At 42.8% G+C, this 15,899-nt stretch overlaps 1 protein-coding gene across 2 annotated transcripts; it reads right to left on the bottom strand.

Annotated features, from left to right (window-relative positions):
* Window position 1: 1 nt before the first annotated feature.
* Naa20 (N-alpha-acetyltransferase 20, NatB catalytic subunit) lies at window positions 2-12,778 on the bottom strand. 2 transcript variants are annotated; one of them, XM_090351929.1, is made up of 6 exons: window positions 12,660-12,727; window positions 5,442-5,466; window positions 3,246-3,336; window positions 2,476-2,611; window positions 387-532; window positions 2-192 (listed from the first exon to the last, which is right to left on the bottom strand). In XM_090351929.1, the coding sequence occupies exons 1-6, from the start codon at window positions 12,710-12,712 to the stop codon at window positions 107-109; spliced, it is 537 nt and encodes a 178-aa protein (XP_090208055.1). In that variant the 5' UTR covers window positions 12,713-12,727; the 3' UTR covers window positions 2-106. The 2 variants fall into 2 exon arrangements, with proteins under 2 accessions (XP_090208055.1, XP_090208054.1); XM_090351928.1 differs by lacking the exon at window positions 5,442-5,466 and having other exon boundaries at window positions 3,246-3,312; window positions 12,660-12,778.
* Window positions 12,779-15,899: the final 3,121 nt, after the last annotated feature.

Genomic DNA, 15,899 nt, shown 5'->3' on the forward strand with positions numbered 1-15,899 from the left:
TATATATGTCAGTCTTTTAGACCTAACTACTTCTACTAGAGCTCTAATGTCATTCGTTGAAAATACATAGAATACAAACTATCTGCCTAAGAACCACTGCCTATGGTTATTCAATGTCTTCAGGCCTTACAGGATGAGGTAATGGTATGATGGATTTCTTCTCAGTATCCCTGGAAAGTGCTTTCCTCATGTCTGTTGGGATAAATAGCAATGCATTTTAAATATATTGACTAAAGTTCCCAAAAGAGACCTAACCAAAACCCACCCAGGAAAGAGCTTATCAGAACATATGAATAATCTACAAAAGTTAATTTATGGATAACTATAATGTATGTTAAAAATGTTTTAAGTCACTTTTGTAGTTACTGTCAGGAAAGGGAGCTTACCGTAAGCATCCTCATCAGGCTCCCCGTTGCTGGCTGAATAGTACTCTATGACTGTCCTGTATACACTGTAGCCCAGCCGCTTGTACATGTTAACTGCAACTTGGTTAGATACTCGTACGAAAAGATCAACAAAAAATCCACCCTTTCTTTAAACAAAAAAGGGGAAAACGTTAGAAACTTTAGGAATAGAACAATTGCAGTTATGATGGTTTTAATCAGATTTAAGGTGGTCATTCTGCAGTACAAATTGCTGCGCAGCCAAGTTTCTGCTTAGTAACATCCCCTTGCTCTCTCAGGTTTCCAAACTCTTACCTCCTACTATAGTTCTACTTATGCATTTAATAATTATAATTAATAGAGGGGTTATAGTTATATTTGCCAGATAGAAGGTGCATTACTTCACATACCCCTTCTCATGTTTTTGTCCCCATTCCCCACCTCCAGTTCTACCACAAATAGTTTTGCCTACTGTTTAAAACCCGATAAGGTAGCTTATGCCTGCAATCCTAGCCACTCATAAAATCTGAGGATTATGGTTACAGTCCATGAGACTCCTATTAACTGTTAGAAGTGGTTCACAAGGCTACCTTGAGCAAGAAACTTCAAGGCCAATTAAAAAAACAAAATCCCGAGGCAAAAGAACTGGTTGCAACTTATTTTGATAGGTGACTTAAAATACTATAACAAAAGGTATTAAGTATCCTGCAAAGTCTGAAGCTACTCAGAAAAGGATTGTTGATCTTTGCTCTGTATTCTTAATCAGTTTCTTCCAATCTGTTTCTGGGTACATAATCCTTTATCTATATGCAGCAACCCTTGCTTCAGCTATAGAACTATTGTCAATGTAGTATGCCTTGTTAATATAGTATGCCAACTTTATTACAATTTGCATGTACTTTAATTTTTTTTTCTTGTAACTAGAATATTGGCAGTTGGTTCTCTGCCAGTGGGGATGGAACACAGGGCCATTCGCACACTGGGTAAGCACTATATACTGCTACTGGAATCAGTAGTCCATTAGTATTTTGCTTGTTCTTTTAATGTATACATGTAAAAGATACATGCATATAAGCAGGCACCTTAGGAGCCATTCTAAAAAATGAACTTGTAAGTATATGTAGAAGGCAGTTTAAAATTTTTAACTTTTTTAGCGAAGACCTTCATTTCAACTAATATCACTTGGTTCCTTATTGTCTCTGAATTCATGTTCTACTTGAAACAGAACATTTGTAGCCACAAGTGCTACTTTTAAAACGCGCCTGTGGGAATTTGGTCATGGTCAGAGACATTTCTGTCCTAAGATGGGAGTAATCTTATCACTTTTTTGTAATTTAAAACACAAAAGGGGGGGGCGCAGTTAGGAATGTAGCCTAGTGGTAGAGTGCTCGTGTTGCTTGCACAAAGACTTGGGTTCAATTCCTAGATAGCTGGAAGTAGCACCCTTAAGCAAAAAGGGTCCAAGACAGTGCCAAGCCCCAGGACTGGCAAAAAAAAAGTCTGGGCACTGGTATCTCATGCTGGTAATCTACCTACTTAAAGAGGATCATCCTGTGAGACTCTTATTTCCAGTTAATCACCAGAAAACTGGAAGTGGTGCTGTGACTCAAGTGGTAGAGCCCCAGCCTTAGGGCTCAAAGACAGCAGAATTCTGATCCAGAGTTAACAGGCATGTAGGTAGTTGTACGTACTGAATCTCCTCCCTAGTTTAAAGTCATTTAGTGCCCAACAGGTAAACCATGAACAAAACTATGACTTATTTTTTAGCTTGGGCATATTTATATTTCTGGCAGCTATGAAGCCAGTCTGGATTACATAATTAGACTGTCTCAGATCTGTCTCAAAAAGAATCTGAAGAGAATTCTGGTCATTAAGGTATATACTCCTGAGCATTAAAAGAAAACATCAGCCTTCAAGTAGTGTTCTAATGTTAGTTCTGCCCCTTGCAGGCCTCACTTTGCAAATGAGGAACAATACCACCGCTCATGTTACAAAATTGTTGCAAAACTACAATCCTATACATGTTCAACAAGTAGATGATTAGGGCTCCTAATTACAAAAAAGTAATGTGTTTAAAAAAACAAGATCTCACCTTTCTGAAATCTCTTCTAATAACTCCATAAGTTTAGCAGCCAAACCAAGGCGTCGAAATTCAGGGGCAACAGACAAAGCCGTAACATGTCCATGCCATTCTTCTCTAGCTACTGAGCCTTCTGCTTTACCCATAACTGTCAAAAACAAAAAATACACAATAGTTAGACATACTCATTCATTTATAATGTAGACTATACATACATATGTTTTGTGTCACCATTACTGTTTTGCCTGCATTGATAAGTTTATCCAAATGGACCCTGATGGAAAAGATTCCTACTCCTGCTTAACAATGATGTATCAAGCACTGTTATTACATAGCAATTTGGTAGCTTTACAAACAGCCCACCAAAAAATTACAATTTTTTTTACAGTTACTGAAATCAGCTAATGGTTAATACTTTTTTTAATATACTTTGCTAAATTTCCTTTAGAATGAAATATATTTTAAAAAGTAAATTTAGAAAATAAAATGAAAGATGCCTTATGTAACACATAAATCAATAAAAATTTAACATAGGGAATATCCTTCTAAGATGACTTGAGAACTTGAGATTATGATTTTGTTAGGTTCATTGCTTACATACCCTGAACCTAACACAATGCCTAAAACTGAACGGATAAATGTAGCACCAAATGAAAAATAAAATCAGAGGCATCAAAATTAAAGGGATCGTGAATTTGTCTCTAGTTCTATGTCATAAAGCAGCTATGTTGAAATCGGATTTAAGAATCTTTCCTACTTTCCCTAAAAAGTATTATACTTACTATAACCCATCAACTCTCCACCAGGTGCCTCAGCAACAATGAAATACTCTGGCCAGTGGGCAAGATACTGTAAGTAAAAAGGAATTCCATACTAGAGTCCTGTTAAGGAATGTGAAAAGTAATGGACAATAAGAAGTTCTTCACTTAAAGGGAAATTCTGAAAAAAAGTTTTCTTAAAAAGCATGTTAGTTGTAACTCTATCCTCATTGCTATATATGAAAGATTAACAAACATGGCATTACATGGAATATTTATATTAGCACTACCTGAGACTCCTACTTGTGCACAGAGGAGAAGCTCAATATATTTATGGTTCCATAACTGCATTGGAAAATTAATGGCTGGTTGTTGTTTTGGTTTCAGCCATGAGATGTTAACTCATTCAACTTCTAACACCTAAAAGCTGATTAAGAAATATAGGAAGTATATTAAGAGTAAATATCAGGAGAATTTGCTCATCACTTATCCTGGGGTGTCCATACAGCTATCAACCCTGTATTTTTTTGTGGGTGGGGGGGGGCAAGGATGGTCGTGGGGCTTGAACTGGGCACTGTAACTCCACCACTTCAGCCACAGTGCCACTCTTGGTTTTCTGGTGGTCCATTGGAGCTGACTCTCAGACTTTCATACCCAGGCTGGCTTTGAACTGTGATCCTCAGATCTCAGCCTCCTGAGTAACTAGGATTACAGACTTGAGCCACCAGTGCCCTGCTGTTTTTGTGGTGCAATTTTTTTAAGAGAATCCTCTTCAATGATTGTCATTGCTGTGAAAACTCAACCATAATCATTTCTCCTGTACCTAATGGAAGAGCCCCAGAAACCCTCATCCTGTCTCCAACCTTCTAAGACAACCACTAGGGTCCAGCAAATTACGCTCAAATATGTACTCGTGAGAGATTTTTACTGTGAACCATATAAACTGACTCACACACTAACATTTTCCCTTACTAGGCAGTGAAAATCTTAGGTTTTTTAGTTTTCAACTAAACTGATATGTTATCTTGTTGCTTGTATTTGCACTTAGTTTTTACTTCAGTGTGTATTCACTTACATGAAAAGTTAAATATCCTCTCTCCTGCCAGACAACCATCTGGGTCATAAATTACTTCATTTTTAAAATGCATCACAAATATAGCTTAATTTGTTCAGCCATTTAATGCCATGGATGTATCCCAGTAAAAATGTATTACAAAACAAGCAGGCCCGCTGACCTTCGTTTACCAACTTTAGACATAAGCTGTCTCTATTTCATCTCTTTCATTACAGTTTTTAGTTTTCAGGAAATGGAATTATGATGGATTACAGTTCCATAAAACTTGGTAAGACAAACTACCAATTATTTAACTCACCATCACAAGCACTGAGTTTCAATATATTAAATATGGCTCCTCATTGCTTTCAGTTTATCTTTTGACTGGTGAGACTGAACTCGTGAGTATTTAGTATATTCATTAGTCTCTTCAATACTCTTTTGGTAAATTACTAGTTAATGGGTGGAGTGGGTATGGAAACAACCCAAAGTCCAATTTGTTTTAAGCCATTGCAGATTGTAAGGGTAGTCTTTACTATTTAAGCACCATAAAGTATACTCAGCTTAACATACTTTTGACCATTTTAAATTGGAAGCTTAATACAGATTACCAGCTATTATTCCAAATCTTTTTTAAATTCATCTTCATATCAAACTCTGATTTACCAAAGAGAACTAGATAGTGGGATAGGAGGCAGCCACTGATCAGTGATACTCAGGTCTGTATGGTGCTTCCCAAAGATACCCTCATTAGGGAAGGACACTCACCTCCCCTGTAGATTCTTCTGCCAGAAACACATATGTGATGGTTTGCCTTGGCAGTCATCCGGAACAGGAAGATCAAGACTACCCTGAGAATGGTAGAGTGGATAAGCTACAAGAGCCTGGCTACTGGTGACTTTATGAAACCACCACATTCCCAGAACAGGCTATCATCTCCATAATTTGTTCATATCAGAAGAAGCTGTCTTCCTGAGGTCACTGTCCTTTCTCAGGGGAGCTATAATGTTACTGATTTATGTAACTATCAGGCAGATTTAAGGCAACTGTTTCATTTTTTTCAGTGTGGCTTGTTTTCTCCATTTATGAATTTTTTAATTTCTTCATTACCCAGTTTTTCCTTTTGTTTTCTTTGCTCTTAGCAAACCATTTCTCTTAAAGGATACAGTTTCTGTAAGAGGATCCAAGTTACTGTAAGAAGCAAGAAAAATATCAATAGTAAGCAGTGTTCACAAATGATAGCTTGTTAAAACTAAAAATATTATGCCAGAAGGAAAACAAAAATGTGCTTCATCTACAACTTTAAACTACTTAGCAGCCATAAGTTGAAAAGGCAAGTACAGAAGTACCCCCTTTTTTTAGGAGGGGGGGTCAGTCTTGGGGCTTGAACTCAGGGTTTGGGCACTGTCCCTTGCGCTCAAGGTTAGTGCTCTAGCACCTTGAGCCACAGCTCCACTTCTGGCCTTCAGGAGTGGGTTAATTGGAGGTAAGAATGGCATGGACTTTCCTGTCTGGGCTGGCTTCAAACCATGATCCTCAGATTCAACGTGCTGAGTAGATAAGATTAAACAAATGCATCAGAAGCTTCTGTCTTCTAAATATCAAAGTTATTATTAGAACGGGACTAAGGAGGCATGGGGTCTCATAGGACTCATACTCAAACTTGCCTGCTGCTACCATCTTTCCAGAAGAATCTGCCTGTACCACCTTCTAAATGTGGACATTCTCCCCAACTGTGTTTTTTGTTTCTCTACTCCCACATCCCCTATAACACATAACCATGTTCCTATACTCCCAATTAGGGCCTTCACATCCCCCTTCAACTTACCCTAATACTGAGGGTGCCTCTGAGCATTTCCTAGCACATGTTCCCCAAATTAACATACTTAAAACCCATACCCATCTTCAACCAGTTCTAGCCCATCACTTCCCATTCAGTTAACTGTACCACTTACTAATTCTACTTTGCCATGTTCAGCTATTCCCATTCCTAGCCAGATTTTTCTTTGGTACTCAGTGATTGATGCCAGACAGTCACACTACATTTCTCAAGTAGTTCTCAGCCTTTTTGGTTTCCAAAATCTCTTTTACACTAAAAAAAAATTGCTAAGCTTTTTATTTGGCTATCTGTTTACATTCTACGGTGTAAAAAAAATAACTTAAAATGACTGCATATTAACTCAAATAACATTACCAAGAAATACTTTTTAAAACATTATAGTATCAATTTAAAAAGACAGCTGAAACTGTCAGTTATGTCTCGTATGTAGAAAATTTCATTGTACTGTACTGAATGAACAATGAGTGCAAAACGACAAATCATAAAATGCAAACAACTTTGGCCTTGCTGAAGTCCTCAAACAACGCTGGGGAGCCCTGGCATTCTGGTTCATATCTGGAGTCTAATGCAGTGTCGGACTCATTCTCCCACAGTTCTTGGCAACTGCTCTGCCACAGTCACAGATGATTCTGGCTCTTCTGTCACACACGGTAGGGGACTTGCCAGACCCAGCATACCCTACCCCTGCTCAGAATGCTGTCCCTTCGAGTCTTCTCTTTGGATTTGTCAAGTAATGTCTGCCCCTTCCTAGAAGAAATAAATTTGACACATGCTTAGCCACTGGGACCTCTTGACATGGTTCCCTACTCTGGCTTGAAATACTGTCTCATAGGCTTGAGACCCTACCACTGGATTTTCCTCAGTCTTCTTTACTGACTCTTGGCATGCCTGGATATTTCCTAGAAGCTTTTGTTTTCTTTGCGCTCGTCGCATAACTGGTATGATCAAGCCTCTTGGTCACCTATTACCACCTACATAGCACTGATCCTAAAATTCTACTTCAGACTTCCATGCCCACATCACTACCCTACTGTGAGTCTCCATGCAGCTGCCAGAGACTCCATATCCTAAGACCCTGGCCTTGTAGTTCATCATCATCATCATCGCTTGGCCTTGTAGTTAAACATCATCATGGCTTCTGCACACGCTCTGGGTGTATTAGCCACCATCTCCTCTTTACATGAACTCTGCACTGATGTTTCATCTGTCTGGAAGTCATCTGTTCCTGTAGTGGCATATTCTGAAGAGGCCTTAGCAAACCAGGTGATCTGCAATCTAATATTTTAAGTGTCTGCATGTAAATTTTTCCTCTTTCCATTTTCATATTATACAGCATTAAAACTTCAGTTTAAACTAACTGGCCAAAAGACTGCCTGTTTATTGCCAAATCTTCAGGCCCTGTTGCCTCCCTCAAATCAGGGAGAGAAGAAATGAGCTTTTCTGTCAAACTAAAATGCCTCTACCTAATAACCAGTCACCATGTCACACTAATATTTCCCAGTACAGGTAATTTCCTAGAATGACTTAGTCTTCTTGACTTCAGTTGTAACTTTCACCTGTGCTGTTTATAACCAGCCAGCCATGTCAAAGGTCAATGGAGTTAAAGAATAAAAGCCCATTGAGTGGGAACTTTCCACTGACTTCATCAAGTGTCCTCCAACTGTAACCGTCACCAGCCCTGTTCCCAACCCAGTTCCCAGCCACCTGTGACAAGAATATCCATCTCTGCCTCCAAAAGGATGGGACTCCTTCACCCCTACAGGAACGTTTATTTCACTGATGGTTAGAATGCCAACTTCCTTGTGTTTTCCATCACCCTGACAACCAAGCACACCTGGGCCTGACTCCTTGGGTTGGGATAAAACTAGCAGTCAGCCCTGTCCAGTGCTGCCAAGCTCTGAGTATGGCAGAACAGCTTTCTGTACAGAAGTAAAATGCCTTGGAAATCTCTATCTGTTGTGTCTATTTTCAAACACCCAAGGGTTTTGAGTTTCCAAGAGTTAGAGGATGGCGCCCCATCCAAAGACATCTTGCTGCCTAGTTGTGGCATCCCAGAGACTGGGCTGGTACAGGTGACTTCATGGATCAGCAAATAAACCTGGATTCCTAGAGATTTCACCAATGTGGGTAAAAGAGCTCTAAAGACACTTATTGTGATGACACTAATAGCATGAACCAGAAACAAGAAATATCACTGGGGCGATAAAGTATTGCTCTGGGGTTTGAGGTTGTGGAGATGGTATAGTGTGGGAATGAGAGGTGTCAGGTGGCAAAAACAAGGATGGGATTTTGATTATAATCAAAATGAGAAATAACTGGGAAAATAAAATGGGTAAGCAGGCTGTGGGCCAAGGTAAAAATAGCTTCCGAGAGCTCCCTAGGGAACAATGCTAAAATGACAATCTCTGTACTAGTGTGGGGAAAAAAGATGGTTAACTACTATTGCTCTGGCCAAAAGATAGCTGATGTTAAAATTGGCTCTTGGGTCCAGTTGTCTTTTGACCAAAGTTTGGACTGGGTATGCCAATTATTAACCATGTACGTAAATGATAAATGCCTGATCCCTCAGGAGAAAAGTGATATTTTCTGCCCTTGAGGGCAACAAAAGAATACCACTGTGGGCCAATTTGGGGGATAAAACAGTTTTGCCTTGAATGATGCACTGGTCCCCCAAGCACTGATTTTACGATCTGACACAGAAAAGAGAAACAGTGTTCTGGCCTGCACCTGGGTTTTCAACCCCAGGGTCTCTTCTGTCTTCACCTTGAGTCTGTTCCTTGAATAGAAGTTCCCCTTTGGAAAGAGGATATTGGATTTACCTCTCAAAATTCTGAAGTCAAAAACCTACAAACACTGCCACCTCTGCTGGAGGACTCCTTTAGAGTCAATCAGTTTCTGGGCTCCCAATTAGATATTTGAGTTGTCGCCTACTTCTGTCTCTCAGAAAAAGAAGGGGGAGGGGTACTGGTGGCAAAAGCCCTTCACCAACTTTCCTGTGGGATCTAAGACAACCTTCAAATTGGGTATGGGGATACTGTCAATGCCTGGCTGAAAGGGATTAAATACTCTCAGCACATTAGAGTGATTACATGTCGGTGTGACAGAGGCCCAAGCTGTCCCATTCCTGCTGGGATGGCACTGTATTTCAAAAGGCAGTTTGGCCTAGTGGTTAAAGTGCTTGCCTAGCATGCATGAAGACCCGGGTTCGATTCCTCGGTACCACATACATAGAAAAAAGCCGGAAGTGGTGCTGAGGCTCAAGTGGTAGAGCTCTAGCCTTGAGAAAGTCCAAGGACAGTGCTCAGGCCCTGAGCTCAAGCCCAGGACTGGCAAAAAAAAAAAAAAAAAAGGCACAAGATGTATGATGGGTCTTTTCTAGGATCCTAAGATTGATGAGTCCTGTAGGATGTCACTGTTATTCCCAAACAGTCACATACCCCTCCCCCAAGGACTAGCAAACCACCCTCCCAGACATTAATTATACTTCATACCTTACCACACCAAGGGAGAAATGGACAAATATGGGAAAATGTAATAGGTTGTGTTGTTTGTAACCAGCCAGCCATGCCTGGGGTATGAGTCCTTACCAATGGAGTTAAAGAATAGAACTTCTTTAGGTGGGAACTTCTCACTGACTTGACCAATCTCCTCTCACTGTAGCCACCAGAAGTGCTGTCCCCAGACTGGTTTCAAACACTGGCAAGACGAATGGGTGCCTTTGTCTCAAAAGGACAACACCCCTCCCCACAGGACCCTTTCACTGATGGTTAAAAGTACTTTCTGGGGCCAGGAGCATGGCTTAGTGATAGAGTGCTTGCCTAGCATGCTTGAAGCCCTGGGTTCAATTCCTCAGTATCACATACACAGAAAAATTTGTTAGTGCTGTGGCTCAAGTGGTAGAGCACTAGCCTTGAGAAAGCAAGGACAGTGCCCAGACCCTCCCTGAGTTCAAGCCTCAGGACTGGCACAAAAAAACAACAACAACAACAACAAAAAAAAAACAGGTTTTTTTCTAAGTTACACCATCTGGTGTGTCTGCCAAGCTCTGGGAAGAGTAACAGACCACTTCTGCACAGAGGGAAAATGCCTTGACAAAATCTCATCTCGCACCATGATGGCTAGTGTGCACAAAGACCTGGGTTTGATTCCTAGGTACCACATACACAGAAAAGGCTGGTGCTGTGATTCAAGTGGTAGAAATCTAACCTTGAAAAAGCCCAAGATTGGCCAAAAAAAAGGAAAAAGTATTTTTCTAAGAACACTGCTGCAGTGCACAGGTTACTCATGTCCTAAACAGCTCTACAAGAAATATTTACAAAGCACTTTCCTTAAACTGGGTGTTAGTAGTAATCTAGAGACTAAAGCATACGGGAGGCTTGCAGGCATTTATAGTATCACACTATTGTAAATAAGGAACTTGAGAGCTGGGCTTTGGTGTCCATAGTGGGTACTGGAAACAGTCTCCTATGGAGTCTCAACATAGAGCAGTAGTTCTCAAACAACTGAGATTATGAATGTCTAAAATACTTTCTGAGGTAGGAATCTACTTTTTTTTGGGGGGGGGGCAGTCTTGGTGCTTGAACTCAGGACCTGAAGTGTCCTTGGACTTTCTCAAGGGTAGTGCTCTACCACTAGAGCCACAGCACCACTTCCAGCTTTTTTCTATGTATGTGGTACTGAGGAACCAAACCCCAGTCTTGGTGCACGCTAGGCAGTCACTCCACCACTAGAACAAACTCCCAGGAATCTTTTTTTTTTTTTTTTTTGCCAGTCCTGGGCTTGGGCTCAGGGCCTGAGCACTGTCCCTGGATTTTATCAAGGCTAGGGCTTTACCACTTGAGCCACAGCACCACTTCTGGCTTTTTGCTACATATGAGGTACCGAGGACTCGAACCTGGGTCTTCGTGCATGCTAGGCAAGCACTCTACCACTAGGCCAAACTCCCGGCCCTAGAATCTATTTTTTAAGAACTACCAGGGACTGGTTTCAGTGACTCACACCGGTTATCTGATTATCTGTTTGAAGCCAATACAGGCAGGAAAGCATGTGAAACTCATACCTCCAATTAAGCACCAAAAATATGGGAAGGGGGGCAGTGGCTCAAGTGATAGAGGGCAGCCCTTGAGCAAAGAAACAAAGGGATAGCACCCAGGCCATGAAGTGTAAGCCCCAGTACTAGCACATGCACACACACATGCACATGGGCCAATTTCCTTGCTTCATTCACATGAGTGGGTTCCATCAATATGAGGCAACCCACTTAAGCACTCAGTACCTTAACTTTACTCATAATCAAAAAAGAGACATGGGTACACCAGAGTTGTAAAGGCTAAGTGGATTATTCCATGAGCCTTGAGAACTGGTTTAAGTGATAGTAACAATTCAATACAGGTGCAATACGAAATTCCCGCAGGATAAACTCTTCATCCATCCACAACTGGGACCTGTTGCACCTGTTTCTCCTTGACTGCTCAATTAGCCATCAGTCACTGTACCACACGGACCTATGTTTTCCAGTTGAGTGTGCCTCAACTCCTTTCTCACAATACCTTCTTCGTCCTTCGCAGTTTGCGCCCGTCTCTCGGAGATATTCCGAGTCACCTCATCACAAAGTGAATTCCGACCTTCTGACACTTGAATCACACAACCCCTTGGTCTCTGGGTGAGGCAGGCAGGCAGGCAGAAATATGACGAAGTCAACTTAAGCAAAACGTCAACTGTAGAATCCAGGCAAGGGTTTCTACAGGAACTCACTGCAGAAATGACCTTTGGGGATACTCATCCAATTTCCACACCGAAACGGTTTAAAAAACTGGTAACCTGGCAGGTCACGAGCCTGGCCTTAACTTGTACTGGAAGAGACAGTCTCCGGGGGTCTGCGCCCAGTGGGGTCTTTCCCCCAAGCATCTGCCCACTCCGCAAATCAAGAGGGGGGGGGGAGAAAGAAAAAAAAAAAAGCCTGGTGTGGAGTGCTCAGCAGCTACTGGTAACTCAGCTGACACCGACGGACCACGACAGTCACCGCTCGGGCCGTGGCACGTCTGGCGAGGCCCCCGGGGCCACCGCATTGGGACGCAGCTACCCAACTGCACATGAAAGCCCACGCCGGTGGGACGCAGGTCAGCCGCGTCCCCGCACAGAGCCCCTCCATCGCCCGCAGGCACCCACCGCCACCCTGAACGCCCTCGGAGGGCCCTCGCCGCGCTCCGGCCCCGGCCGGCCGAGCCCGGGGCCGCTGCCCAATCCCGCCGTCACCCCGCGCGTCCTCCCCGCGTCCCTGAGCGCCAGCCCGTGGAGCACCCGTGGGGCACGTGGGGTGACGGAAGGGAGTTTAAACGCCCGGGCTGAGGTAGCCGAGGCCGGCGCACCTCAACCCCTGGGCGCCCCGCGGGAGGAGCCCGCGGCGGGGGCGGCGGCGGCGGCTTCCCCAGGCCCCGGCCCGAGCCCGGGGTGGAGGGCGACCCGGCAAGAAGGGCGCGGCCGGGACAGAACTGGCTGGGCCGGACCAGAAGGGAGCAACTTCGGGGTCCCACGGGTCACTCACATGTTGTTGAAGCGGAACAGGTCGTCGCATGTGAAGGCCCGCAGGGTGGTCATCGCGTCTCGGACCCGCGCCGGCTCACCGCGACCCCGCGCACGCCCGCACCGCCACCGGAAGTCACTCGGCGCGCCGCCGACGCCGGGCGGGGCGGGGCGGGGCGGGGCGGAGCACAACTTCCGGGGAACAAGCTGCTCAGCGACGCAGACGCAACGCGGCTCCCTCTGGTGGCCACCATCAGGAATTGCCAGGCCCAGGGAACTAGGAGTTCTGCAAATGAAGTGTGGGTCTCTGTGTCCCACGTTTTTGGGAAAACATAAAAGCAAAAGTAAAATCTGTTTAATAGTAACACAGTACATTTAAGCAATATTTAAGTATGTCATAAATACAAAAATAGTAACGAAATATGTTTACCTTTCTTTTAGTTATAAGGCTTCGAAGTGTGTTCTATCTTTTGCATTTGTTTCATAATCCAAACTGGGAGTGAAACTGCAGCTGGAAATACTTGCTTCATATCTGTTTTATACAATGTATGTACAAAGGAGATTCACATATCCAAGTGGATAATACTAAAAAGACTGTTCTCAACCAAAATGGGTTCATGGGGGTTTTTAACCCATTTTAAGTTGCAATCAGTTAAACGTTAAAAACTCCACTATTCAGCTGTGCCAGACACATTTTAAGCACCGGATAGCCCCAGGGCAGTGACTACCTTAGTAGGCAGCCAAGGTGAAAAGGTATAGAAAATAGTACAGTCTGTTTAATGTGGATTGTTCTTTCCCCCGGATCTCTTTGCAAAGCAGCTATGCTGATAGTCTGAGAGGAGGTGTGTGGGGGGGGGGGGTGCCAATAACTCATCAACAAGAAGTTGCTAAGTTCCAAAGCCCACACATTCCTAACTCCTCTAGGTCCTATCCAGGTACTTTGTAACAATGGGCTGTCCAGATCTGCGACCCAGCAATAACAGAAGAGAAGTCAGATGGCTGAAGAAGCAGGTAGCCCCAATAATGAAAATCTCCCTAATGGCTTAGCTCCAGGCATTGTTTCCAAATCTCAGCAAGAGAGGAGTGAAGCTAGGTACTGGTGGCTCACACCTGTAATCCCAGCTTACCAAGAGGCTAAGATCACCTGGCAAGCCCAGGCCAGAAAGTCTGTAAGACTCATCTTCAATTAACTACCAAAAGCAGGAAGTGGAGTTGAGGCTCCAGTGGTAAACTACTACCATTTCAGTACAAGATCTCAGAGACAGAGACCAGGCCCTGAGTTCAAATTCACGGCCAGCACAAAATAAAAGAAAACTTACCAGAGTGTAAATTCAGGTGTAATAATTCCTGGAAGACTCAAGTGATGCCTGGAAGCCATCCACAGGTAGCAGAGTTACAGCAGAAGGGCAGAAAGTGACGCCATGAGCTCAGCTTCTACCTGCTATGCATTTAAACAAGGAGGAAATGTAGAGGCAAAATATAACATATTAGCAAAATGTGCCACAATAAATGAACAATGAATATGAGAGACAGAGAGAGAGCGAGAGAGAGCGAGAGAGAGCGAGAGAGAGCGAGAGAGAGCGAGAGAGAGAGAGAGAGAGAGAGAGAGAGAGAGAGAGAGAGAGAGAGAGAGAGAGAGAGAGAGAGAGAGAGAGAGAGAGCACATGCTGCTCTAGGAGCTTGAACTCAGGCCTGGACGCTGTCACTGAGCTTTTCGTGTTCAAGACTGGCACTCTACCATATGAGTCACACTTCAATGTCTAGCTTTTTGGTAGTTAGATGGAGATAAGACTGTCATGGACTTTTCTGCCTGGGCTGGCTTTACAACTTGATCCTTGGACCTCAGCTTCCTGAACAGCTATGAGCACAGGTGTGTGCCATCAGCATTGGGCTTACATTTTAAATCTAGCCAGTCTCAGATCATTTTAGCAGTTTCACATTGAAATTTACACCCTAAAATTCAAATTGGAATCAACCATACATAACTACATACATTCCCTCCTTGGGAAACAATCTGGTAGTTTCTTTATAAACCAAGCATATGGCTATCCTTTCACTCCAGAACTACATTCTTGAACATTTAGCCAAAGACCAAACCTAAATGTTCATATAAAAGAGTTCCATGTTTTTCAAGCCAAATGGTGACTCATGCCTGTAAGCCTACTAACTTGGGAGCCTGAGATCTGATGACTGAAGTTTAAAGCCAGACCAGGCAAACAAATCCAAGAGACCCTCATCTTCAATTAATCAGCAAAAATCTGGAAATGGAGATGTGGTTTCAGTGGTAGAGGACCAGTCTTGAGCAGAAAAACTAGGTGAAGGCATCAAGGTCTGTGTTCAACCAATACACACACACACACACACACACACACACACACACACACACACACACACACACACACAGAGAGAGAGAGAGAGAGAGACGTCTATAAACTGGATGATGACATTTTGGAAAACCTAGAATTATCGGAACAGAAATAGATCAGGCTCTACCTGGGATTGTTTCGGGAGTAATACTAGAGAAGCATGCGTAGGGAGGTGACATTGGCGATTATTGTGGTCACATAATCAAATGTGTCATACTTCATAGAATGTATAGAGTGAATTTTACTGCATGTTAAGTTACACATCCTAACAAACCTGACTTCCTAACTTCTACAAAGAAAAAAAAATCACAATAACCTTTACATTATTGTCACCACAATTTTGATGAATTTATCTGAAAAGCACAAACGACTTCACAATCTCCCCAAAACCTAACCCAGTGCTTTGCTTTCTGGGATACGCTGTTACTGATTTCTCTGTCAGTACATTTGAGTTTATTTATTTATCTGGCAGGAAAACACAGTTTGTATCCTGGTTGAACATTTTCCCTACATTAAAGATGACTCATAGAACTTTTTATTTATCCTTTTACAGTGAGTAATTCCTTTTACTGCTTCATTGGAAAAAGCTACAAGCGTTTACCACATTTAATCACAAAACATTTTCCTGCTCATTGAAACAAAACACCATGTGCTGTCTATAAACAGTGCTCATCCACATTCACATCCCTTCTTGCAAAATGCCCAATTTCAAACAGCAAACAGCTTGGCCTTTTGTTATTGTTTCTTTTTCTCCAGATCATGAGCGAAATACGAAGTGCACAATAAATCTATATTTCAGTGTATTCTAGGCAAGAGTTCACACACACACACACACACACACACACACACACACACACACACCACAGCTTGCATTGGTGAGTGCTTTCATTTAAAAT

The sequence above is a fragment of the Megascapheus bottae genome, chromosome 18 (assembly GCF_031878675.1).
Source record: "Megascapheus bottae isolate mThoBot1 chromosome 18, mThoBot2.hap1, whole genome shotgun sequence".
Taxonomy (NCBI): domain Eukaryota; kingdom Metazoa; phylum Chordata; class Mammalia; order Rodentia; family Geomyidae; genus Megascapheus; species Megascapheus bottae.

Excerpts from the sequence above, each read along its gene's own strand:
- Naa20 (XM_090351929.1), bottom strand. The coding sequence starts at position 12,712 with ATGACCACCCTGCGGGCCTTCACATGCGACGACCTGTTCCGCTTCAAC. Across the intron at positions 3,337-5,441 it reads TGGATCCTCTTACAGAAACT|TATGGAATTCCTTTTTACTT; the intron begins GTATCCTTTAAG and ends ACAGGACTCTAG. Across the intron at positions 533-2,475 it reads TTAGAAGAGATTTCAGAAAG|AAAGGGTGGATTTTTTGTTG; the intron begins GTGAGATCTTGT and ends TTTTGTTTAAAG.